The sequence below is a fragment of the Conger conger genome, chromosome 3, assembly GCF_963514075.1.
Source record: "Conger conger chromosome 3, fConCon1.1, whole genome shotgun sequence".
NCBI lineage: Eukaryota > Metazoa > Chordata > Actinopteri > Anguilliformes > Congridae > Conger > Conger conger.
Window position 1 is genome coordinate 52,405,232 of NC_083762.1, and position 25,179 is coordinate 52,430,410.

Below are 25,179 nucleotides of genomic sequence, written 5' to 3' on the forward strand. Positions count from 1 at the left end.
AAAACAAAATGAAGACTTTGGAGTGGCCTAGTCAAAGTCCTGACCTGAATCCTATTGAGATGCTGTGGCATGAGTTTAAAAAGGCGGTTCATGCTCGAAAACCCTCCAATGTGGCTGAATTACAACAATTCTGGGATGAGTGGGCCTAAATTCCTCCCCAGCGCTGTAAGAGACTCATTGCAAGTTATCGCAAACGCTTGATTGCAGTTGTTGCTGCTAAGGGTGGCCCAACCAGTTATTAGGTTTAGGGGGCAATCACTTTTTCACACAGGGCCATGTAGGTTTGGATTTTTTTTCTCCCTTAATAATAAAAACCTTCATTTAAAAACTGCATTTTGTGTTTACTTGTGTTGTCTTTGACTAATATTTAAATTTGTTTGATGATCTAAAACATTTAAGTGTGACAAACATGCAAAAAATAAGAAATCAGGAAGGGGGCAAACACTTTCTCACACCACTGTACATATATTCATATATATCATGACACAAGAATTTCCCCCATTTTCTTTCCAATCTGGAATGCCAGCTCATGCTCCTGCTCTCCTCCAAAGCACATGATGTCACTGCTGCCTCTTATCACACCACAGTCAACAAGTCAGCTCAGCTAGATGAGAGTTTGAGGAAAACATTTACTGTGCAACTCGAAAAGCCCAATCCACAAGCAGAGGTCGCTTGTGCACAGAGACATTGTTATGACGACCGTCTTAAACCGTCCTTCCCTGGGTGGAGCCATTGGCAATTACGCACCAGCCTGCATTGCTCAGTCGACAGTCAGTGCCTTAACCCTTTCAGTCCCAAGCCCAATATGAAGTGGCTCTGTCACAACAAATTTGATCCGGGCTGCAAAAATGATCTGGGTGACGTATCTAACATTCTAAATAAGTTGCCTGCTAGCTAGAATATGTGAAGACGAAGATTCTAAAATGACCTAGTCCTTACTTCGGCTAATAAATTTGATTCAGGCTGCAAAATTGATCAGGGTGATCTACTTAAGGTTCTAAAACAGCTGATACAGCGTCCCTTGGTATACCGACGGTGCCAGCTAGACGGAGTCTGTGCAGATAACATTCCAAAAATGACCAATTCATTCCTCCTGGTTTATTGGTCATGTTCACAATCATTTTATTTACTATGCATCCTTGATATAATGGTTAGCTATTGGTTAGATACAGAGGCCAGTACAACTGATTTAGGATGTTAGCTACGTCATTTTTGCAGGCCGGATCAAATCTGTTGTGATAGCTCCACCCAAATCCCAATGGGTTTTGGCTTTGGTTGAGAAAATTGGGAAAGTTGAGAAAATTTAGTAGGGTTTTAGTAGGGGCTCAGAACACTTGTATAGCAGTCATTTTGATTGAAAACGTATACAGTTGAGAGTGCCATATTTTACAGTAGTTTTGCTTAGTTACACTTGAGTGCCATATGGCATTCTTGGATCTGAAAGTTTTAACAGGATGAGCCCTGCAGTATGTATGTATGTGATGAAGATTTAATTAAGATGTTTTTATCTTTTTTTCCTGCCGCCTCACAGCAAGGAGGTCCTGGCTTCGAATCCCCGTCGGCTGGGGCCTCTCTGTGGAGTTTGCATGTTCTCCCTTTGTTTGCGTGGGTTTCCTCCGGGTACACCGGTTTCCTCCCACTGTCCAAAGACATGCAGGTTAGGCTGATTGGAGAGTCTAAATTGCCCGTAGGTACAGTCAGGTCCATAAATATTGGGACATTGACAAAATTCTCCTCTTTTTGGCTCTATACACCACCACAATGGATTTGAAATTAAATGAACAAATATGCTTTAACTGCAGACTTTCAGCTTTAATTTGAGGGTATTTACATCCAAATCAGGTGAACAGTGTAGGAATTACAACAGTTTCTATATGTGCCTCCCACTTTTTAAGGGACCAAAAGTAATGGGACAAACTTAGTTTCATTTCAGATCCATTGTGGTGGTGTATAGAGCCAAAAAGATGAGAATTGTGTCGATGTCCCAATATTTATGGACCTGACTGTTTGTGTGTGTGAGCCCTGTGATGGTAAATGGTTGGCATTTATATAGTGCCTTTATCCAAAGCACTGTACAATTGATGCTTCTCATTCACCCATTCATACACACACTCACACACCAACGGCGATTGGCTGCCATGCAAGGCTCGTCAGGAGCATTTAGGGGTTAGGTGTCTTGCTCAGGGACACCTCGACACAGCCCGGGCGGGGGATCGAACCGGCAACCCGACTGCCAGGCGACTGCTCTTACTGCCTGAGTCATGTCGCCCTCACATGCGTGATGGACTGGCGACCTGTCCAGGGTGTATTCCTGCCTTTCGCCCAATGTATGCTGGGATAGGCTCCAGCCCCCCTGCGACCCTGTTCAGGATAAGCGGGTTAGGATAATGAATGAATGAATGAATTCACTACTGCTGAAGATTTAGATATGGAAAGTATAGTTTTCCTAATTGATATTGACAAGGCTAATGAGCATAATGGCCTGATACACACCGTCTCTCTCATATTCCCTGGTGCATTCTTATCTGTAGAACACAAATGATGACATGGATACCATGCCCCTGCTTCCGAAAGTGAAATTGGCCAGAGGCTGTTCATGAAGCGCTCTCTATTTACATGTTCATACTATTTTCTTTCTCTGTGCTCTAGAAACCCAGTACATACAGCCCTTTTTAAATTGTCAGTTTCCACTCCACTGCGCCAAGGAATTAATCTTTCAAAAGTATGCATTCTTTAGTGCGATGTCCAGCTATTTCCATGCAAAATTAATTTTAGCCTGAGGTAAACTGTCTGTTGATGTGGCAAATGCATTTCAGCTGTGGATTAGTTAAGTGAAGGCCTTTGCATTCTGATTTTGTTCTCATTCAGAATGATTTTGTGTGACATCCTCTCCAGTTCTAGTGACACGTCCGTAAATATTTATATAGTCCTACACAGCTGTGGATTCTGTTGGGTACTTTTTTCTTCTCCTCTTTAATATAGGTTAGGACATAATTCTTGGATTTATGCATTGCTAATATCAACCATGAGGCTTTGCTCCACCACACAAACTGATTCGATGAGCCAGAATAGCCTGCAGTCATTCATCTTGCATTTCTCAACAGATGAATACAGATTGTAATTGGAGATAGCCTTTAACGTGTGCTTACAAAGGTGTGACTGTGTTGGCCCGTGTTCAGTGTTTCTGTATCGTTGTGTTGTTGAGTGTTCAATATAATGTGCACTGTGTTCAGCGGACCATTGGTAAAGTGTTGTTGAGCGTTGAGTGATTGGTGCGATTGCGTAAATGAGCATTCACTGTTGCGCAGATATAGTGTTGGTTGAGTATTCTGTGATTTGTGTTAACATGTTGGTGTGACTGCTAGCCAGTAGTACGGTACGTTCGAGGTTTGCTCTCACTGAAGTAGCATTTGTCTTTTCCATGGGCATTGGTCTCACTGAGAGACTGTGAAGATGGCGGCAGTTTTAGGGAATTGCTCCTTGTGGTGTTATCAAAGGACAGCCTTTTCTTTCGCCCCTATTTACTGTTGTCTCTGTTGTGTCAGCAGCTACAGGAAATTAGGTCCGGGCATCCTGCCATTGAATCTGTTCGTGATATCATGGCTCCTGACAAGCCCCCAGCCTCCTGCTTCCTGTTCAGTCCTCTGCGAGCACGGACCTCCAGCTGAAGCCGGCCCCTAGGCCCCCTGCGGGTTGGACACGCGCATGAAAGCACAGCGGCGTTCTCTTCTAAAATAAATCAAATTATTTTTCAAGCAATGGGCTGAAACTCTAGTCCGGGATCGCCATTCATCCTGTCAGCAGGTTTTTGACATTGCTTTTCAGTCAGCAGGTAGCTTCGTAGGTTTGTAGTCTTTAGCCGAACAGTGACTTAAGTGCCGGAAACGTACAGACTCTGCAGCCCTCCTGGACTGGAGTTTGTGTATTTTCATTGTTTTAAGCCATGTAAAAGCGGTGCTTTCAAAAAAACAATGCATTGAATGTAGTAACATAAAATGGTGGATTGGATACAAGGCTCATGAGTCTCCCTTCATTTTAAAGATTTCTTGTTCATGTTCTGCTGTTGATTGATCTGCTATTGCAGTGACCCTGCCCCCTCTGCGCAGATGAATACTAATCAGGGTTTAGAGTCCGTTCCATTTTATTTTTGTCAGTTCGGAAATTAATTTAATTAAAGGTACAATAGGTAATTTCGGACTCCTACCAGTCAAGATAGGAATTGCAGCAACAAAAACCCTCAAACCAAAACACTGCTTATTCCTCCCCCTTCACTGTGAACATGCTGACATTGAAGCCCCCCCCTCGCTCCAGGTTCTCATGCACTGTGTTTGGGAATGTTTTGGAAAGCTGACAGTGACAAACATGACAGAGCCTGCCATCTCAATATAATTTTTGTAATTAATAAAAAACTGTCATCCTTTTTTCTCGTAATTTATCGAAAATTGGGGGTTGTGGTTGTTACAGCGAGAAGTTTCAAATAACAGCATATGTCCCTTGAAATGGTGTGAATTTGTTGAACCTACAGTACTGTGTCGAGGTCTTAGACACCCTATTCTTTATTATATATATGTCTATTTTTTGTGTGTGTGTTAGTATAAAAGAATATAGAAGATATGCAAATATTCATTTTCCAAAAGATGTAATTTTACTGAAACATTTTTGTATTTAATTTTTAAAAGTAACATATTACTGTCAGCAATTGACAACTTTTTACATAAAAACGTGATCACGGCTGTCTGAGATCAGAAGCAAGGAGCCAACCAAAGTCTACAGAAGAAGTGTGGCAAGTTCTCTTCGAACAACCTCCCTGCTGATTGTCCTATAGACCTGCAGGACAGCGTTGACTATCTCAGAGAACTGATGCAGTTCTAACGCCGAATGGTGATCCCAAAAAATATTGATTTGATTCAGTTTTTAACTATTCTGCCAATTTACAAAAATTTTATGTTATTTAATGTATAGTATGTTTATTTAGGACCTTTCGTTGAATTATTTTTGAAAGAATCTTATCTGTACAGAATGTTATACAGGTGCCTAAGACTTCTGCACAGTACTCTGTATGTATATATATATATATATATCTATAAATAAATAACATGAAGAACTGTTGAATACCAGTCCCAAAACGTGAACATCCGTGATGATGTGTACGGGAGCGTAGTCACTCAACCACGCTGTCAGCTCCAGTAAGTTTTGGGTCGTTCCAGCACCTATGCCTCCATCACTGCTCTTTGTGAACGCTGGCCATTTTAGATACCAAAACCAGAAAGAGAATAGTGATGTGGATGAAGCCTTTAAACACGGCGGACCTTAATTGATTTTCAGGTCAGTGGAGGATCGGAAAGGATAAAACTAGAGTTGTGCATTTCCTCAAGAAAATGAGTGTGATTGTGGCAAATTGATGGACTATTGCCACTACTGCTAATACTATGGAGTTTAAATATTTGCATTTATAAGCTGATGTACTGGTGTACCTAATAAAGCAGTCACTGAGTGTATCTGAACATTTTGATGTATAGGCTAGTATATGTGTGTATTGTAACAATTGAGAGAGTAATGGCAGTTTAAAAAAAAAAAATTATTCCACCTGTAGAAACTGAACATTCCTGCATTCATTTATATATTTTTTTCCCTGGAAAACCTTAAATATCTCTGAATTTAATATTGACAAGCTGTGAACAAGTACACCATTCGGGATTAAGCCGGTCATTTTCCAGTTGGTATGGTGTTGATACCTCAGAAACTGTGAGAGGAGTAGGCGTACAAAAAAACGGCAGAATAATAGTTAAAACTTTCAGATAACAATAGTGGGTTGCTTCTCAATCACACTAATAAGTGATTGGAATGACCATGTGTGTTGAGCCCTCTACTTGCTCCTTACTCCTGTCTTAGGGCTGCTGCTGTTGTGATTTAGCTATCTTAGCCACTCCCCCGGAAACAGATGTGCTGTTGTAGCTGTGGACAGCTCTACTCTGCAAACACACAATGCTGTCTGGCTCCACTGAGCTGCTGTTTTCCCAGTGGGCACAATGATATCTCTTTTTCTCTGTCTCTCTCACTCTGATTTTCTCTCCTTCACCCACACTCTTTCTCTCTCCCACTGATTTTCTCTCTCTCCAAACCTCTCTGTTATTCGACTGCTCCGTCTTAAAATTTTAGTTTTTTCTCTCTGATTCTTCGTCTCTCTCACTCCCTCCTCCTCTTTCCTTTCCCTCTCTCAAATTCCCTCTTGTGTCTCTCTTGGTCCTCCTCGTTAATCTCCGCTCTCCATGACTCAAACTCCGTCCCTGTCTATTTTTGCACGGAGGGAGCGGAGGGGCCTCAGTTCTCTGAGGATCCCACCATACATTTGACTTCAGAAAGCCGCTGTCTGTGAGCTACATTTGCCTGCAAAATTTCAAGTGGCTGTTTTCCTGTATGTTTTGAGGCATGTGGGAGCTGCCCATTGAGAGGAAACAATGCATTGTGTGCGGTTCCTGAAATAGACGAGGCTGATGAGAGAGAGCTTTCATTTGCTGCTTTAATCGCACACTTTCTCATGATGAAGGATGCTCTCTCACGGCCTTGTCTATATCAGCAGCTTTCTTCATTAGCGCGGCTTCACTTGCACACTTTCCTATTGTGAATTGGGCCTGTTTTTGCACTGGCTTTACCTCAATAGCACTAAGCAGGGTTGAGGTCATGTTAATTTCTGTCCTTTCAGGAAATGAATTTGGAATTCTGTTTTATATTGAACAGTATAGGCTTGTGAAGTTCTGCCTAGCGTATTCGTTGTGTCATTGTAACAGCCCACCACCCTTGCAGTAGCCCACAGCTTCTTGTTGCACCCGGCCAATCGCATGCATTTTTGAAGCATTAGAGCAAGTCCCCTGGCTACAAGAACAGGTGCATCAGCCTCATACCCTGTGTGAACCCTAATGCCCCTTTTATCAAATACGCAGATGATAAACGGTTACCATGGTGGGAATAATTTTAATGGTGCGACTTTTTAGAAACTTTGAAGAAAAAAACTTTGTCGCTGCATTTAGACTCAGTACCATGAATAAGCACCCCTTGTTCAACTTTTCTATACATTTATTTTTCTAATATGCTATTTTTTGCCGGGGCCTGTTGAGAGCGGTGTCTGATTCATCCTCTCAGTCAGGTCTCTCTAGACATCTCATTAAAATTCAAGGTTTGGTTGCATGAATTGTGATTGGTTTGGAAATTGGGACAAGAGTATAACAAGCCACGCTCCTCCTCATGATCGCCTGTGGTCTATGCATGCTTATCTTGGTTAAGGGCAGTCAGCAGCAGACATATAGTACAAAAGACCGAATATGGCCAAATGAGGCCTGGTACAACTTAGCTTCATATCGCTCATTTGAAACAAGAGGAATCCAATAGGTCATTCCAAATGTATCCTTTCTGACCACAAAGAGCAAAAAAATGTGGTCTATTCAAATGTTTCATTGGTCCCTAAACTGTTGGAAGGCTAAATATAATCTTTAATGTATAAATATATGTGTTTTTTTTTATTCCCAAAATCCATTGGGAAGCTGTCATGTTTCGTGATGGATATTCATGTTTTAACTGATGTTCTAACTGCCACAGATATAACTGATATATTCAACACTGACACAGAACTCACGCAGTCAGCACTGACACAGATCTGATATATTCAACACTGACACACACTCACATAGTCAGCACTAACACAGAACTCACACAGTCAGCACTGACACAGACCTGATATATTCAACACTGACACACACTCACACAGTCAGCACTGACACAGAACTCACACAGTCAGCACTAACACAGAACTCACACAGTCAGCACTAACACAGAACTCACACAGTCAGCACTGACACAGAACTCACACAGTCAGCACTGACACAGACCTGATATATTCAACACTAACACAGAACTCACACAGTCAGCACTGACACAGACCTGATATATTCAACACTGACACAGACCTGATGTATTGAACACTGACACACACTCACACAGTCAGCACTAACTCAGATCTGATATATTCAACACTGACACACACTCACGTAGTCAGCACTGACACAGAACTCACACGGTCAGCACTGACACAGACCTGATGTATTCAACACTGACACAGAACTCACACAGTCAGCACTAACACAGATCTGATATATTCAACACTGACACACACTCGCACAGTCAGCACTGACACAGAACTCCAAACAGTCAGCACTAACACAGATCTGATATATTCAACACTGACACACACTCACACAGTCAGCACTGACACAGAACTCACACAGTCAACACTGACACAGACCTGATATATTCAACACTGACATAGAACTCACACAGTCAGCACTGACACAGTCAGAACTAATAGTGAGCTCTGACACAGCATTCACACAGTTGGCACTCACAATCAGGATCTGATCTCAGAGCTCCTAGTTATTGCTGCTATACCATTATTTATACAACTTTCTTCACCTTGCCCTAAATGAGTTACCCACCTGTATAAATGTATGTAATGTGTCTAAAGTAAAAATTTAATTTTAAAAAGTGATGTAATTAAAATTTTAATAATGTTCATATGATAGTCGTGGCAGTTTCAGCACAGAGGCACAATGAAATTACTAATGGCTTTAATTAGACTGAACAATATGGGGCTGATATTATTAATAGGCGAAGTACCTTTGTACCTGTAGCTTAGCTGATTTAGCCAAAATCTGTAATGAGGAACTTTAGGCCCCATACACACACTCAGATTTTATCTCACGCTATCCCACCAACGCTGCTCCACTTGTATCGTAATTAGTATTTTGGGAGACATGATATACCCCACCAACGCAGTTTGCTTTTTCATCCCATATATACGTGTAACATTTCTTTATAAAGCTTGATGATGTCACATCAGCAGACACGCCCCTGTGCGAGGGTCTCTTGCCGTTCTGTGCACGGCCAAAATGTTATAACTACACGGAAATAACACGTGGAAATAACGTACCACAACTCAAGTTTGAATAATACCAGTTTGCTCTGTACATGTGTACATGAGCACTCTTGTAAAAGAGGGCACCTGCTCTCATTGCGTCTCTGAGATTAAATAAAGAGAAATGAAATTAATGCTATGGAGACACAACTGCAAACAGTGTAAATGCTCCAAACGCATGTTCGTTGAGATTTGACGTCATCGAAATAACGTGCGTTCATCCATGCGGAAAGTATAACCCAGGCTTCAGGGGGAGATATGTTGCTGTGGTTTTTTGGCGTTGGGGTCACACTAATAGATTTGGTCAGTCTCAGCAGTCGTAAGAGATCATCATAGCATAGTCGAGGTGTGCTAAAACTTAGAGCAAAACACCCTATCACTTGAATATCAAGTCACTTATAGCATTGACTCACACCTTGTATGAATTCAAATGTCAATGCAGTGCTCAAATCTCTCTTCCAAATTTTTATACAAATAGTTTTCATATATAAAATTAGAATTGTGGGAAATTCATTTAATTTCCTTGGGATTGAACCCCCCCCCCCATCTCTGTTCACCCTATGTCCATGTTTCTCAGTGTACTACCGTAAGAAAATATTATGTTCATTCATATGCCAGCTTATACTATTTATATTGTACCATGCATTTAGCACTTTAGTGATGTTGCATATTGACTTTCTGGTACAGGTCTGGCACTCTTATAACTGACAGGAATGATTATGCACTTATGCACTGAAGTTGCTCTGGATTCGTGATGCAGTAAGTCTGCTCTAGACAAATCTGCTAACCAAATATAATGTCTGCAGTAAGTCAAAATTAACCACACCTTCATAATTAATGCATTGGCTTTGGGTGGTTCCCCTTGTGGTGATCGAACACCTGCTATATCAGGCGTGTTGAAACATGGGTCCCTGGTGTACTGGGAACGTTGCATATGGCAGTGTGCCGTGGTTGTATCTGTATTTGCACACGGCTGGCTCTCCTTCTTGTGTGGTTTTTGAGTCGCTTCTGGATCTCCGAGCGAGTCTTGTGTTGGGCTGCAGCGTAACACTGGCCATATGTTACACGCGCTGTGATGCAGTGTACGGGTGCACGGTGAACACTGGGGAGTGGCTAGCACGCGTTCCAGAACCATTGTGGCTTCTGTTGTGGCCTTAAACAGGCTTCATCAAATCATGGTCCTGGAGGGCTGAGAACTGCTGCTTTTCCACCCTCCCTTTACTTGGAATTTAGGTGTGAAGACAGTCCGGCCAATCGGTAGCACTATTTACCCGGGAGAAAAGAAAACCAGGGCTGGGTTTGGGTTTGTGGGCCAGATTTGATTATCCCCTATCACTGTTCTATCACCATAGAATTACATCACATGTAGTTGTATTTGAATTTGATGACACCGTGTCATTCTTCCCAGTGAAATTGTCTGACGTGCAGATTTATTATCAATTTTATCCACCTATGGTTGCATAAAAAGCACCAATATAGTTGTTTTTTCTAAAAGGAGAGCAGGACATGCTGCCCTCCTTTTTCTTTATTCAGGCAGGTAAAAAGCAGAGAGAACAGAATGGTAAGGGACCACATTTGGGCAATGACATATGGCCGACATCTCACCAACATCAATCACATATTAGTTTCTTTGGTGTCTTCAGCTCTCATTAGTTGTACCATGCACTGCACCTCCATGTGTAATACACTCACTATACATTAGGTTGACAACTACTGTGGTGAGGTCAAAATCTTATTTTAAAATGATTTCAAAATTTAAGACCCATGTGCTGAACTGTTTTTCAGAAATTATTGGGCAGAATTTGGCTAGCGACATATTTAAAAATGTAACAGTAAATAGAGGTTGTAATGTCTTTATGGTCAAATGGTTAATGAAAGTGATAGATCGCATACACGGATGGTCATTATACACATGATCCTTGCCTAAGATTGTATTTGCATGTACCCCTGGTGTGGTGACCACTAATGAGTGAAGCCAGCACTTAAAGTCTTCAGCAGCTGTCAGAGATTGGAAGAAATGCTGTTCTGGCCTTTTTTAAACCACAGTGCCCCTGCCACCCCATGCTAGGCAGTCACGTGTTTATGCTATAAATGCGATGAGATATGATGAAAAGAGTGCCTTCGCTGCACAAACCTGGTCTGAGGGATCTCTGCCTAAAGGTCCTTCCACAATACTATAACTGTAACGATAACGATGTGAGCATCCACAGTATTGAACGATCATGTTTGGTAAATACACTCTCAGCACTGTAGCATGAGGGAGAAAAGCTAGCGCACCCATGTACATTGAAGGTCCAGTAACCCAAACGTAAGCCCCTATGTATGGCAGTGTTTGTTCCAGACCATTCCTGTCATTTGTTAAGTTGCTGGAGAACAAGCACTGATATGCATCACCATTTTTATTTTCAATTTAACCCACTCAGCTTTGGCTGATTGAATTTTTTTGTTTGTCAGCCTTGGTTTCCCAGAGTCTATAGTAACCGTGCATTAGCCGCAATTTGGACTGCATTTTGCATTTGACTGTCGATAAATAAATAATTGAATTAATCGCACCGTCCGTTATCAGCTGTCAGTAATATAACCGTGAGCGGAGAATGAGTCCTCATGACAAAAAAATAGATTTGAACTGATAATTGTATCTGCTAGTGAGCGAAAAATTAAGACAATGGTTCAAACAACTGACATGATTGAAGCTACCTTGTTGTAGCTTCATTACATTACATAACGTTACGTTAAAGGCATTTGGCAGACGCTCTTATCCAGATCAACGTGCAACAAAGTGCATAACCAGGGACAGGTGCTCTGAAAACCCTAGAGGGAAGTACAGTATCCTCTACCATCCATTATGGGGTTCATGAATCCTTCCTCCCTTCAGTGCTTCTCATGCTACAGCTCAATTAAGAGCTAATTAGCAGCTAATTCGGATGAACTTATGTCTGCACATGGGTTCCCAAGGGCTGGCCTTATCAACAGAACCATCCAGGCAGCTATGCAGTGTTGAGGGTCTAGCTGGGTCTGCAAAACCACCGGTCACCCACAGGTTCAGGTTGTGGTTGAATCGACCACCGCTTTGCCCTTGCGCGCAGAGCCTAACCTCTGCAAATATCTGGCGATGCAGGTCCTGCTGATAGACTGTAAGAAATATGGACAATGTGTCCGTGGTGTCAACTGTTGATGTTCCACAGACTTGTGAAAAGCGGTTTGAAGCTACGGGTTCCTGACACAGTGTAACTGATAGTCTGTATCCGTTACTAAGTGCATGAGATACCACCCCTGTGAGTGACACGTAATGACTAGGCAGTGACGCAAACTCTCCCTGAATGGTCCAAAATTCCCTGTTCCAAGTGACACAATCACTTTGCAAATCGGCGCATAAAGTGAAGAGAAAACACCAACAAGTTCTTTTGGGGGAAAACTTGGTATTTTGACCACATTGACTTTACACAGGTTAAGGTCTACCCTTATGCATTAGTCAGTTTTCTTTTATTTCTCTATCTTGCTTTCTCTTTCACCTTCTCTCTTCTCTTTCTCCTCCTTTCCTATCTGTTTTAGCCTACACACCCATGATCACACGCTCATAGTCTCATATCAAGCACACGCCCACACATACACACACGCATGGAATTACTACTGTATGCATGTTTCTACTATAATTGTATGTTTTCTTATGTACTAAATTTAATATTTACTACAAATTTTGGTGTTTGTTGAAATTCCGGAAACTTATGTGGAGCCCTCCAGTGAAGGACAGAAACTGCATCTGTTAACATATTTCTTCACGCAGTGAAATATATAATCGTCTTTGAAAGCTTTGTATATGCTGTGGAGTCACCCAGGATAAGGCCTTCCATTACGCGTATGGTTTAAGAGTCACAGTTGTGTCATTCTTGTTTGTTAAGAGAGTGATCTTTAGGCAGCGTTTTGTTTTGGCACCCAAGTACTGTGGGAGTACCCTTACTCAAATGGAATATACTGGTCATACGTATATTATTATTATATACAGTGCCCCCTGCAATAGCTTCACAATTTTAGATTTGTAATCAAGCAATTCACACATGGTTAAAGTACTGAGTGGCTATGTATAAAAAGTTCTATACATTTTGGTGAAACCAAAATGCATACAAATATGCTTTAAAAACAGCTAGGAATCTGCAATTTACCACATGGAGGAGCATTATGGAGAACATTGTTTCAGCAAACATACAAATTATTGTCACTTTCAGATATTGAAAAATATTTTTTGAAACACTCCTGGGAAATATATTCATCATTGTATTTTTCCATATTTAAAATATATTTATATATCTGTATATTCCATTTCTGTGGGAAGAGGGAAGACCCACTTTGAAATGAATGCAATCCAATCTGTGCTTTCCCTTTCCCACTAATATTGGAAATTCCCTCTTAAGTGCCTGGTAATAGCCTCCTTGTGCCCAAGTGTTTGTTTGTAATTAGTTGCTCTGCCTGTGTTGCAGGAGACAAATGAAATTGTGGCCATTAAGAAGTTTAAGGACAGCGAAGGTAAGGGAGACCCATCGTTGTGGCTGTGGATGGACTGTAAAAATGCAAGCTCTCCAAAAACCTTCACACCACTTCCAACTCTCCAAACACACGGCTGACAACTCCTGTACCTGATGTATCTCAATTAATCCTGTCATGACGCTGTACGGGTCAGCTGTGTTTGCCAGCGACGGTTCAGTCCTGTATCGGACCACAATACATTTTTCTCATGATGGATACATGTGCTGTGTGCAGCTGTAGCTACATGATTTAAGGGGAGGCATCACAGATAAAAAGGGTGATTTTGGCTGGATAGGTTTAGATTGCACAAGTATTGTAGTTTCATAAAATACATGAACCAATGATCAGAAACAACTAGTTCATTTAGATGTTTTTATACCATCTGAACCAAGCACCAAAATAAACTACAGCCATTTTCTAAATTAAATTATTTCCAGTACGGAAAGTTTTTTTTTAATTTTTTTTATAAGTTATTGATATAGCTACCAAATTTGACTTTGTGTTCCTGAACTAAACTAGCTGGGGAATTACTATGTATGTATGTCTGTATGTATGTGTGTGTACAGTGGTGTGAAAAAGTGTTTGCCCCCTTCCTGATTTCTTATTTTTTTGCATGTTTGTCACACTTAAATGTTTCAGATCATCAAACAAATTTAAATATTAGTCAAAAACAACACAAGTAAACACAAAATGCAGTTTTTAAATGAAGGTTTTTATTATTAAGGGAGAAAAAAAATCCAAACCTACATGGCCCTGTGTGAAAAAGTGATTGCCCCCTAAACCTAATAACTGGTTGGACCACCCTTAGCTTATTTACCCAAAAGTCTTGGGGAACATCAAGATGTTTTCTGGCAAAATTTAGACGAGCCTTAATGTTCTTTTTGCTCAGCAGTGGTTTTCGTCTTGGAACTCTGCCATGCAGGCCATTTTTGCCCAGTCTCTTTCTTATGGTGGAGTCATGAACACTGACCTTAACTGAGGCAAGTGAGGCCTGCAGTTCTTTGGATGTTGTTGTTGGGGTCTTTTGTGACCTCTTGGATGAGTCGTCGCTGCGCTCTTGGGGTAATTTTGGTCGGCCGGCCACTCCTGGGAAGGTTCACCACTGTTCCATGTTTTCGCCATTTGTGGATAATGGCTCTCACTGTGGTTCGCTGGAGTCCCAAAGCTTTAGAAATGGCTTTATAACCTTTTCCAGACTGATAGATCTCAATTACTTTCTTTCTCATTTGTTCCTGAATTTCTTTAGATCTCGGCATGATGTCTAGCTTTTGAGGATCATTTGGTCGACTTCACTTTGTCAGGCAGGTCCTATTTAAGTGATTTCTTGATTGAGAACAGGTGTGGCAGTAATCAGGCCTGGGTGTGGCTAGAGAAATTGAACTCAGGTTTGATAAACCACAGTTAAGTTATGTTTTAACAGGGGGGGAAATCACTTTTTCACACAGGGCCATGTAGGTTTGGATTTTTTTTCTCCCTTAATAATAAAAACCTTCATTTAAAAACTGCATTGTGTGTTTACTTGTGTTGTCTTTGACTAATATTTAAATTTGTTTGATGATCTGAAACATTTAAGTGTGACAAACATGCAAAAAAATAAGAAATCAGGAAGGGGGCAAACTTTTTCACACCACTGTATGTATGTATGTATGTATGTATGTATATATATATATATATATATATATATATATATATATATATATATATAATGGCTCCTTCAGATCAGTTTAATCTGGTGTAATTTACTTTGCCGTTTCGAACAATGAAGGGACACAGTGTTTGGGATGGTGCAGTTAGTAGCACTGGGAGAGGAACTGAGGACAATGACAGTGCTTGTTTGTTTTGCTAGGCCAGTGCTGTGCCACGGAAATCAAATGTGCTGGAAATATATTGCATTGTAATATGTATTAAGATATTGTAGCACTTCACAATACATAGGCGAGTATATAAATAATGGCTGTTTTCTGATATACTGATATATATCCTTATTCAGGATACACACAGACGCACATATACAATATACTGCTGTATTTCTGGAATATACTTATATGGCATAATAATTTCTGTAAGATCTTGTGAGATCCTGACCCAGCCCTTACTGAAATAATATATGCTGTAATATAAGGAAATTAAGTATAAGGGCTGACATGGCTCAGGCAGTAAGAGCAGTCGTCTGGCAGTCGGAGGGTTGCTGGTTCGATCCCCCACCCGGGCTGTGTCGAAGTGTCCTTGAGCAAGACGCCTAACCCCTAAATGCTCCTGACGAGCTGGTTGTTGCCTTGCATGGCAGCCAATCGCCGTTGGTGTGTGAGTGTGTGTATGAATGGGTGAATGAGAAGCATAAATTGTACAGCGCTTTGGATAAAGGCGTTGTATAAATGCCAATCATTTACCATAAAGCAATATCATTTCAATGTACACTCAGTGAACACTTTATTAGGTAATTATTCAACTTATTAAGTCTTCTGTTGCTGTGGCAAGTCCACTTAGAGGTTTGACATGTTGTGTGTTCAGAGATGCTGTTCTGCATACCACTGTTGTAATGTGTGGTTATTTGTATTACTGTCACCTTCCTGCAAGCTTTGACCTTCTCCGCTGACCTCTGTCATTAACTAGCCATTTCTCCTCACAGAACTGCTGCTCACTAGATATTCTTTGTTTTCGCACCATTCTCTGCAAACTCTAGAGTGTGTGAAAATGCCAGGAGATCAGCAGTTTCTGAGATACTCAAGCCACCCTGTCTGCCACCTACAATCATTCCACGGTCAAAGTGACTTGATCAAATTTTTCCCCATTCTGATGGTTGATGTGAACATTAACTGAAGCTACTGACCCGTATCTGCATATTTTTATGTATTGAACTGCCGCCAGACGATTGGCTGATTAGATAATCGCATAAATAAGTAGGTGTACCTAATTCCTAATAAAGTGCTCGGTGAATGTATACTTCAGTATACTGAAATTTATGTCGTGGCTCTGTGGGCTGGCTCAGGACCTTTTTCGTGCTGGTTTCTCCTCCCCGCAGAGAATGAGGAGGTCAAGGAGACGACGCTTCGGGAGCTGAAGATGCTTCGCACGTTAAAGCAGGAGAACATTGTGGAGCTTAAGGAGGCCTTCCGCAGAAGAGGCAAACTTTACTTGGTTTTTGAATATGTGGAGAAGGTCAGTCCCTGGCACGAATCCCCTGCGTAATGCCCCTCCCTCTTTTTCTCCTTCTCCATGGTCATCCAGTTTGGTTGGTTTCCTGTCACCGTCCTTGCTGATTTCTGCTTCTCTGTTTGAAGTGACATACAGTACTGTGCAGAAGTCACCTGTATAACATTCTGTACAGATAAGATTCTTTCAAAAATAATTCAATGAAAGGTCCTAAACAAACATACGATACATTTTACATTACATTTTAATAATTTGGCAGAGTAGTTCAAAACTGAATCCAATCAATATTTTTTTATGACTACCCTTCAGCGTTAAAACTGCATCACTTCTCTATGATAGCCAACACTGTCCTGCAGTTCTATAATGTTGGAGAACTTGCCACAGTTCTTCTGCAGACTTTGGTAGGATCCTTGCTTCTGATCTCAGACAGCCTTGATCAAGTTTTTATGTAAAAAGTAGTCAATTGCTTACAGTAATTCGTTACTTTTTAAAATTAAATATAAAAATGTCTCTGTAAAATTAAATATTTTGGAAAATGAATATTCGGAAATCTCAAATGTGTTCTTTTATACTAACATACAAAAAAATAAACATATATAATAAAGTCTAGGGTGGCTAAGACTGGCTAAGATAACGAAAGTGTTGAATTTCAGTGCAATTTCGAGCTGAGGTGTAGGGTTGACCATCGGCTGGATGTAGGAGGGAGCAGATCCATTCAATGCCCTGTCGGTCAGCACTAAAGTCATGAATCCGAGCTGGGAACGGGGTGGCAGTGGAGCATTCTGGAAGTTAGAGGGGTCTCATGGCAAATACGGGGAGTCTATCCACAAGTGGGTTGAGTCGAGAGGTTGAGTTTAGATAAAAAAGATTGTTAGATTATTAGTGCTAGTATTTTTTGAGTTTGGTTTGATTTCAGTTCAGTTTTGGGAAATAATCTATTTCAATTTTTTTTTAAATAGAAATATGAATGTACTGTACCATGACATTTTAGAATATTTTTTATTGCAATGTTAAACACTCAAATCATTTGCATAATTATTATGAAATTGGTCTTAAAATATATACTGTATATCAATTACCGCTTTGTGGACTTTATAATCATATTGATTTTCTCTTTGGTACGAACCTACTGTTTTCAGTGTTCCTCACAAGAAATGTTAGCACGTTAACTAGCAACTTAGACCCATTCCGAGGCTAATATGACCAGTTTGTTAGAAGTGTTGTTATGGAATATGTGTCAATGTATATCTCTCTTGTTCCGTCTCCAATATCGTTTGTGTCATGTGGGTTCATTCCCAAACTTTTTAAAATGTACTTGTGTATCTGTAGGCGCAATGGATCATAGTCATTGCAGTTCTGTTGTGGCCATATATTTTGCCAGAGAAATCTGGTTTTGGAGACTTGGGAGACGGTAATACCAACCAGTCGTTTCAATAACTATTGGTTAGTTTTACTGTTCACTACAGCTGGGCCACCAACAATCCTTATGTCCAACTCTACATGGGTGTCTGCTGGGTTTTGGTGTGTTTTAGTATTTATGCAACAAAATTATTAACTGATTGGCTAAGGAGTTACTGACCTCGTTTCCAACGCCTAATGGGTGAAGGAAATGCAGAAAATGTGCAAATATGACATGCTTCCAGAACTGGAGCTCAACATCGCTGCCCTATATTGATATTTCCTAACTGTTCTTTGTCTGCACACTCTAGATTGATATTTCCCGATGGTTACTCCATACACTAGACTGATATTTCTTTAATGTTGTTTGCTCTTTCAGAATATGCTGGAACTGCTGGAGGAACTGCCCAATGGAGCTCCACCAGACAAAGTGCGAAATTACATCTATCAGTTAATCAAAGCAATCCACTGGTGCCATAAGAATGACATCGTCCACAGGGGTAAGGAACTGCCAAACCACATCAGAGAGTGGACCAGTTCAGGAGCTTGAGTCTCCCTGCCGCTTAGAAATCTCTCACTGGCCTCAAACGATCCTCAAATATACGGTATTTGGGCTGGGCATCGCCACCTTAATCTTTTATGTCATTCATACGACTTTGTTCAAAGCCCGCAAATAAACTGAATATGTGAATATGTTACCAGTGCATTTTAAAATGACTCTCTGAGCACATTAGTATCCAAGAGGCTCATAGGTTACATTTCCTGGTGGTAGAAAACAGGTTGACATATTTCACCCTTTTACTCCAGACTTACTTAACCATCTTTTGTGAATGATAAACAGGATGCCATTAGGTGGAAAGGCTGTATCGCTGAAACAGAACTTTTTTCTGGCATTAATTAACTTTGACTAATTAGGATTTACAGAGGTACAGCTGACACTGCAGGAATTCCTCATTGATGGGAAAGGAGTGCATTTTGTCCATTTAGTTTCAAGTAGGTCTAGTTAACGCATACAAACTCATGAGGAAACATCAGGTACTATACGACATTCCCACCATGGAAGCTGTATTTGTAGCGTAGGACACACACACGACACACTGATACTCCAAAGCTGTATTTGTAGGATAGGATCCTGACATGCAGAACACACTGATAGTCCAAAGCTGTATTTGTAGGATAGGATCCTGACATGAAGAACACACTGATACTCCAAAGCTACAATTGTAGGATAGGATCCTGACATGCAGAACACACTGATACTCCAAAGCTGTATTTGTAGGATAGGATCCTGACATGCAGAACACACTGATAGTCCAAAGCTGTATTTGTAGGATAGGATCCTGACATGCAGAACACACTGATACTCCAAAGCTGTATTTGGAGGATAGGATAAATGCAGTACACAGAATTGTAACTTAATGTTAGCGACCTCAGCAGGAAGCACTGTGACTCTCTTAAGGCTGCAGGCTAGGACTCTTATTGAAGCCTTACAGAGCTACTTAAGAATTTTTGACCAAGTTGCACGTTTTCTACATGTAAGTAGGTATTCAGGCCCACCTTGCATACCTGCTTATCTTGGATATTGGGAGTTGCCTCCTTGCACACACTGTAAAAAGTTAATTTGCTCAGGTTAAGCACACACCCACGGGTGGATAAAAATGCTGGCGCTGAAATTCCACTAGCACTGCATTCCTATTATCTCCCAACTCCTCTAAACGCAGAGGAGGCATTAATTATGGAGGAAAAATAAATAAATCAGAGCACTGAAATCAAGGTTTCTGTGAATTCTGTGAATTTAGAGAAGTCGTGGAAGTAACCCCATCTATGTTGTATTGATTTACAGCCCATGAAGTGAGGAGAGTCCACTCACTTCATGGAATGAGTGTGTTGAAACAAGGGATCATTTTGATCATTTAAATAAGGAATCTGCAAGCCATCGCCAAAATGTTTATCTTCCTTAACTTTACATTATGAATGTAAAGTAGAGGAAGCTGTCATTACATCAGTGTGATTTACATTTTGGGCGACATACAGGGATTGAATTTCAACACCATCAAATGATTAAAAAGTAAAAGCTGAAACTTAATAAAAACTGAAAGCTTTGTGTTTGCTCGTTCAAGCATTCACAACTGGAATTTTGAAAAGCTGTGTTTCAAAAACAAACATTAAACATTTGCTGGTAATTTAAGATTTAAAATTTAAGCTATTTTGACCTCACAAACCTGAACATGGTATTAACATCAGGCCATATGAGTGCGTTCTGACAATGCAAGAAATTATTTGTTTTGTAGCGGTTTTGTGTACACACCTGCATACATGCAGCATGCTACTATTAACATCAGGCTACATGGCTTGCTGCAACGTTTACTTATACCTGTCTATGAGTACCCTTAGTTAAGCAAGTTTTCAAGGTTTATTAATAAGTAGCTAGCACCATTTATGTTCATGGGTTTTCTGCTGACATTAGGTGCAAGATAGTCATTCAGCAAAGTGTTCAGAGGTCTGTCAGTGCTATATCAGAGACTAGCCTAAAAATCTTTAATGGTGTAGCTGCAGGCTTGGAACCAAAGGTTGAAAACATATTGATACTCTCTCTAATGGTGTATCTGCAGGCTGGCATCGTAATGCAGGAACACACTGTCATTGTAAGGGTGTAGCTGCAGGCTAGCATCGTAATGCAGGAACACACTGTCATTGTAAGGGTGTAGCTGCAGGCTAGCATCGTAATGCAGGAACACACTGTCATTGTAAGGGTGTAGCTGCAGGCTGGCATCGTAATGCAGGAACACACTGTCACTGTAAGGGTGTATCTGCAGGTTAGCATCGTAATGCAGGAACACACTGTCATTGTAAGGGTGTAGCTGAAGGCTAGCATCGTAATGCAGGAACACACTGTCATTGTAAGGGTGTAGCTGCAGGCTGGCATTGTAATGCAGGAACACACTGGCACTGTTAGGGTGTAGCTGCAAGCTAGGATTCTAATATGGAGAAAACACTGATAATCTAATGGTGTAGCTACACATTATGGCCCTCACTGTCTTCGACTACCCTGAAAGAATGATTGCAGTCCTCCCTCCTTTGAACACGTGCTGAATTATTTCTCAGTGTTTTTTGCCAACTGGCTGGGATCACAGCACAACAACTCCAGATGGCCTGTGATGCACTGCAAGAAAAATGTGAAAATATTTGAGGGAAAATGCAGTCCGTTTGATACGGTTCATCTTTCTGTTGTGCTCATTATAAGGTTACAAGAGAAAAGAACCGGAGGCCTAGGTTTGGATTCTGCCAAAGGGAAATTCTGCAATTTATATGAAAATGTATTGTCTTATTAAAAATGCACGTGTGAGATTCTCGTATGAGAGTCATATTGGCCATTTCTCCAAACCTCTGAGTCCTAAATTCTAAACTGGGCTGAAAACATGTTTCTTAAGTTAAAGATGTTTGGAGATCCTATCATCCTGCTTTCTCCATGTCTTTTTTCAAAAGCTGAGATTTATTGACTCATTTTAAATTCATTAGCACAGCCTATTAATCACAATTTGTAAAGCAATTAATGAAGGACCCTGGTTCAAAATCTCACCTGAAAAACAACATAATCAGGTCATTGCTAATGCCATTACGGTAATGGCCATCTTTGCCCTGACTTCTCACTAATCTTTTGAGGCACCAACAGTGTGTAACATGTGAATGTGTCCTTCCTCCCCTGTCTCAACTCAGATATCAAGCCTGAAAATCTCCTTATCAGCTCCGAGGACATTCTCAAGCTCTGCGACTTTGGTAAGTAGAGCGACCACGTCGTTCCCAACTGCCACTCCCCTGCCTGATAGTGCCGTGCAGCGATAGCAGCAGGAACGAACGCCCTTGATGCTTGAGCTTGCTTCACGCCGATAGCTTACTAAAAACGCAGCGAGCGTGGAGAAGCTGTCATTACGTCAGCATAATCGCACCCCCGTAGATCCATTCATTCCAAAAATCTTTCAGGCTGTCATAACTGATTTGGAAATTAAGCAGCTTGGTGCTCGTAAGGTTTAGGTCTTTTTTTTTTTTCTTCTTTTTTTTTTGGTTATTTGTTTTAGTTTTTTTGACCTTTGGATTTCACCAGGCGAGACGCAGCGCAGAAAGAGCAGCACTGTCTCGCACCCCCAAGTTGGCAGAACATATATGCCATACTATTGGGCACCCCTGTTTTCAGCTGGAGAGCTACATCACAACTTTGTTTTGGCTTTCCAATCCACAAACATGTCTATTTTTATCACAAGGAAAAAGTCTAGAGAATTTGGATGCAAAATGAGCCCTGAAATGGTGCAGAACTGACACTCCAGCGTCTTCATTAGTCAAGTGAAGTTTAGAAAGACATATTATCCTGCATTTACGTATACCAGAATAGCCGTTTTCATTGGTTGATGTCCTTGTTGACATCCTGTCTATTTTTATATCAGTGTAAGCAGGGTTCCAGTTGAGTTTGAGTTGGTGATGAGGTGTGGATATTGTGATTGCAGACCACTGGGAGCTCTGGTCTTCTTCAGGAGAGGTCAGGTCTCTTTTGGTGGGGGTCTGAGCTCCTAGTGGTTCCCCTGTAATTCAAATCCTTGGGCAGCTACATCATGGCTGATGACCTACTGTAGGTGTGTTCAAAATTGTAGTGCAGTTTCACTTCTAACAGGGTTCGGGAAACTCATTTTTACTTTTAGAAAACCTAGGTTGTGTAAAAAATTTAGACCCTCTGAACTTCAAGGGGTTTAAGTCTCAAATGCCCACCCCCTGCCCCCTGTAATTCGCACCAAGTGCAACAACGTCAACTAGTCTAAATTTTCTGACTGCAGTTTGACCTACTCAAAGTTCAGCGATGCCATTTCTGCATAATTGTTTGTCTTTAACCACATCACTTAAAAGATTATTTGTTCTGGTGCCTGCTTCAACACTTCGCATTACTGTATCCAGTTAAAATACATCAATCTGAAATACTTCTGTTATTAATTATCATACTGTGCATTATTGGGTATTTATCAGCAGGGAATATCACAGTAATACTATAAAGCGGGTGGACATTTTAGATTATTCTATTATTTAACATGAAGAGTCTGTAAAAACATGTTCTGTCCATTTTTCTACTTGCTACACCTGGTGGTGAATATGTATAATTGTGGGGAAATATCAATGACAATGCTAGATTCCTGTATGAAGTCCATTTCAATTTAATTGACTATATTTATATTTTGCGTACCTTTTAAAACATATTTCTATATCATATTATTTCCAAAACCATGGCCTTTCCTTTCTGTTCTGTTGTATTAAATACACTTTGGAAATAATTCCCCTTTGTCCCTTTTATAGGTTTATAATGCACTATAAAATATTATTAAATATAAATACCATTTACCAGTTAATGTATTGTTATTTGTTGAAGGAAAGAATTTGGTTAATAATCAAGCTCATGCATTTAAGTTACTGGTCCTGGTGTGTTGGGCTCATAGACTAGAAAAGTATTGAACTGTTAAGTCACCTATTGACTATCCATGAAAAGCATTTTGAAGCCTGGGAAGTCAAGTTTACAGGCGCCGCCACGTTGTACAATTTGGAGCCAGAGATTGCGCAGTCGGGAAGCCGATTTGGCACCTCCGCTAAGATTATGAGAGAAAGTCACATAATCTGTCCCTGATTTGTCCACAAAGTATTGCTCCATTGTCCTAATAACAGAATAACTTACAGAAAATCGGCACTTGGGAGCCAGTAGATGAAGGAAAAAACTATTGACTGTGAAAAACATATTTTGACCACATTTGGATGACTACAAACCTCCTTCAACTCAACGGCAATAAAACTGAAATCATGCTCATTGGTTCAAAATCCACATTGTCCAAAACACCCAGCTTCCTGAAAACCATTGATAGTTTCCCTGTCCCCCTGTCAACACAAGTCAAAAGCCTTGGCATCATCCTGGACAATACTTTATCCTTTGGTCCCCACATAAAAAAGCATCTCAAGGACTGCCTTGTTTCACCTATGCAATATCTCCCGACTTCGCCCCTCACTCTCCCACACCAGTGCTGAAACTCTAATCCATGCCTTTGTCACCTCCCGGCTGGATTACTGCAACAGCATCCTCTCAGAACTCCCCACCAAACTCACCAACAAACTTCAAATTATACAAAATTCTGCTGCCTGAATCCTCACCCGCACAAAATCTCATGACCACCTCACACCCATCCTCACTCAGCTACACTGGTTACCAGTTCAACAGCGCATTGATTTCAAGATCCTCCTACTCACATACAAGGCCTTGAACACCCTTGCACCCCCCTATCTCTCTGACCTTCTTCACCACTACACCCCAACTCGCACTCTCCGCTCCTCCTCAGCTGGCCTCCTGTCTATCCCCACCACCCGACTCTCTACTATGGGTGCCCGAGCATTCAGCTCTACAGCACCCAGGCTCTGGAACTCTACCCATACACATCCGCCATACAGAGTCACTGTCATCTTTCAAAAAACTTCTCAAAACTCATCTGTTTACTCTTGCATACCCCTGACTGTTTCCTTCCCTTTACATGTTCTTGTGTTTATCTCTGTCTGCTGTCTGTTTGTTTGATATGAATTGTATGTTCATTGTAAATTATTTTGAATTGGATATATTGTATCATGTTTTCTTTTTTGTTGATGATTTTAAATTGGATGTTTTGTATCATTTTTTACCATGTTTATTTTGTATTTTGCACAATGTAAGGTGACCTTGAGTGTCTAGAAAGGCGCCACTTCAAATAAAATGTATTATTATTATTATTATTATTATTACATTTGTACCGTTGACTTTACATTGAAAACATTGAACGACCTCTACTGGAGCACAGTGGCGCTCATGAGCGCCGTCTCTCAGCGCTATCCACAGGACCAGGAAATTAGCTTAAAAAAAGAAGCCCGGTTTTGGCCAGATGGTTGAGCTTGATGCCCTTATGAACTTTGGGGATGACCTTTACCCTCTGGCCTCTTCTTCTGGTTCCTCCCTCAGGCTTTGCCCGCAACCTGTCAGAGGGGAGTAATGCCAACTACACTGAATATGTGGCCACACGCTGGTACCGCTCCCCAGAGCTTCTGCTAGGGTGGGTCCTATCTACGTGTGTGTGTGTGTGTGTGTGTGTGTGCAT

At 40.9% G+C, this 25,179-nt stretch overlaps 1 protein-coding gene across 2 annotated transcripts in view; it reads left to right on the forward strand.

Moving 5' to 3' along the window:
• Positions 1–25,179, forward strand: part of cdkl5 (cyclin dependent kinase like 5) — a 144,350-nt gene that overhangs the window by 79,791 nt on the left and 39,380 nt on the right. For both annotated transcript variants that reach the window (XM_061234360.1, XM_061234361.1), the window contains exons 4-8: positions 13,441–13,486; positions 16,509–16,645; positions 18,417–18,537; positions 21,755–21,814; positions 25,044–25,134. In XM_061234360.1, the coding sequence (XP_061090344.1) occupies positions 13,441–13,486; positions 16,509–16,645; positions 18,417–18,537; positions 21,755–21,814; positions 25,044–25,134 (455 nt within the window). The remainder of the gene's footprint in view (positions 1–13,440; positions 13,487–16,508; positions 16,646–18,416; positions 18,538–21,754; positions 21,815–25,043; positions 25,135–25,179) is intronic.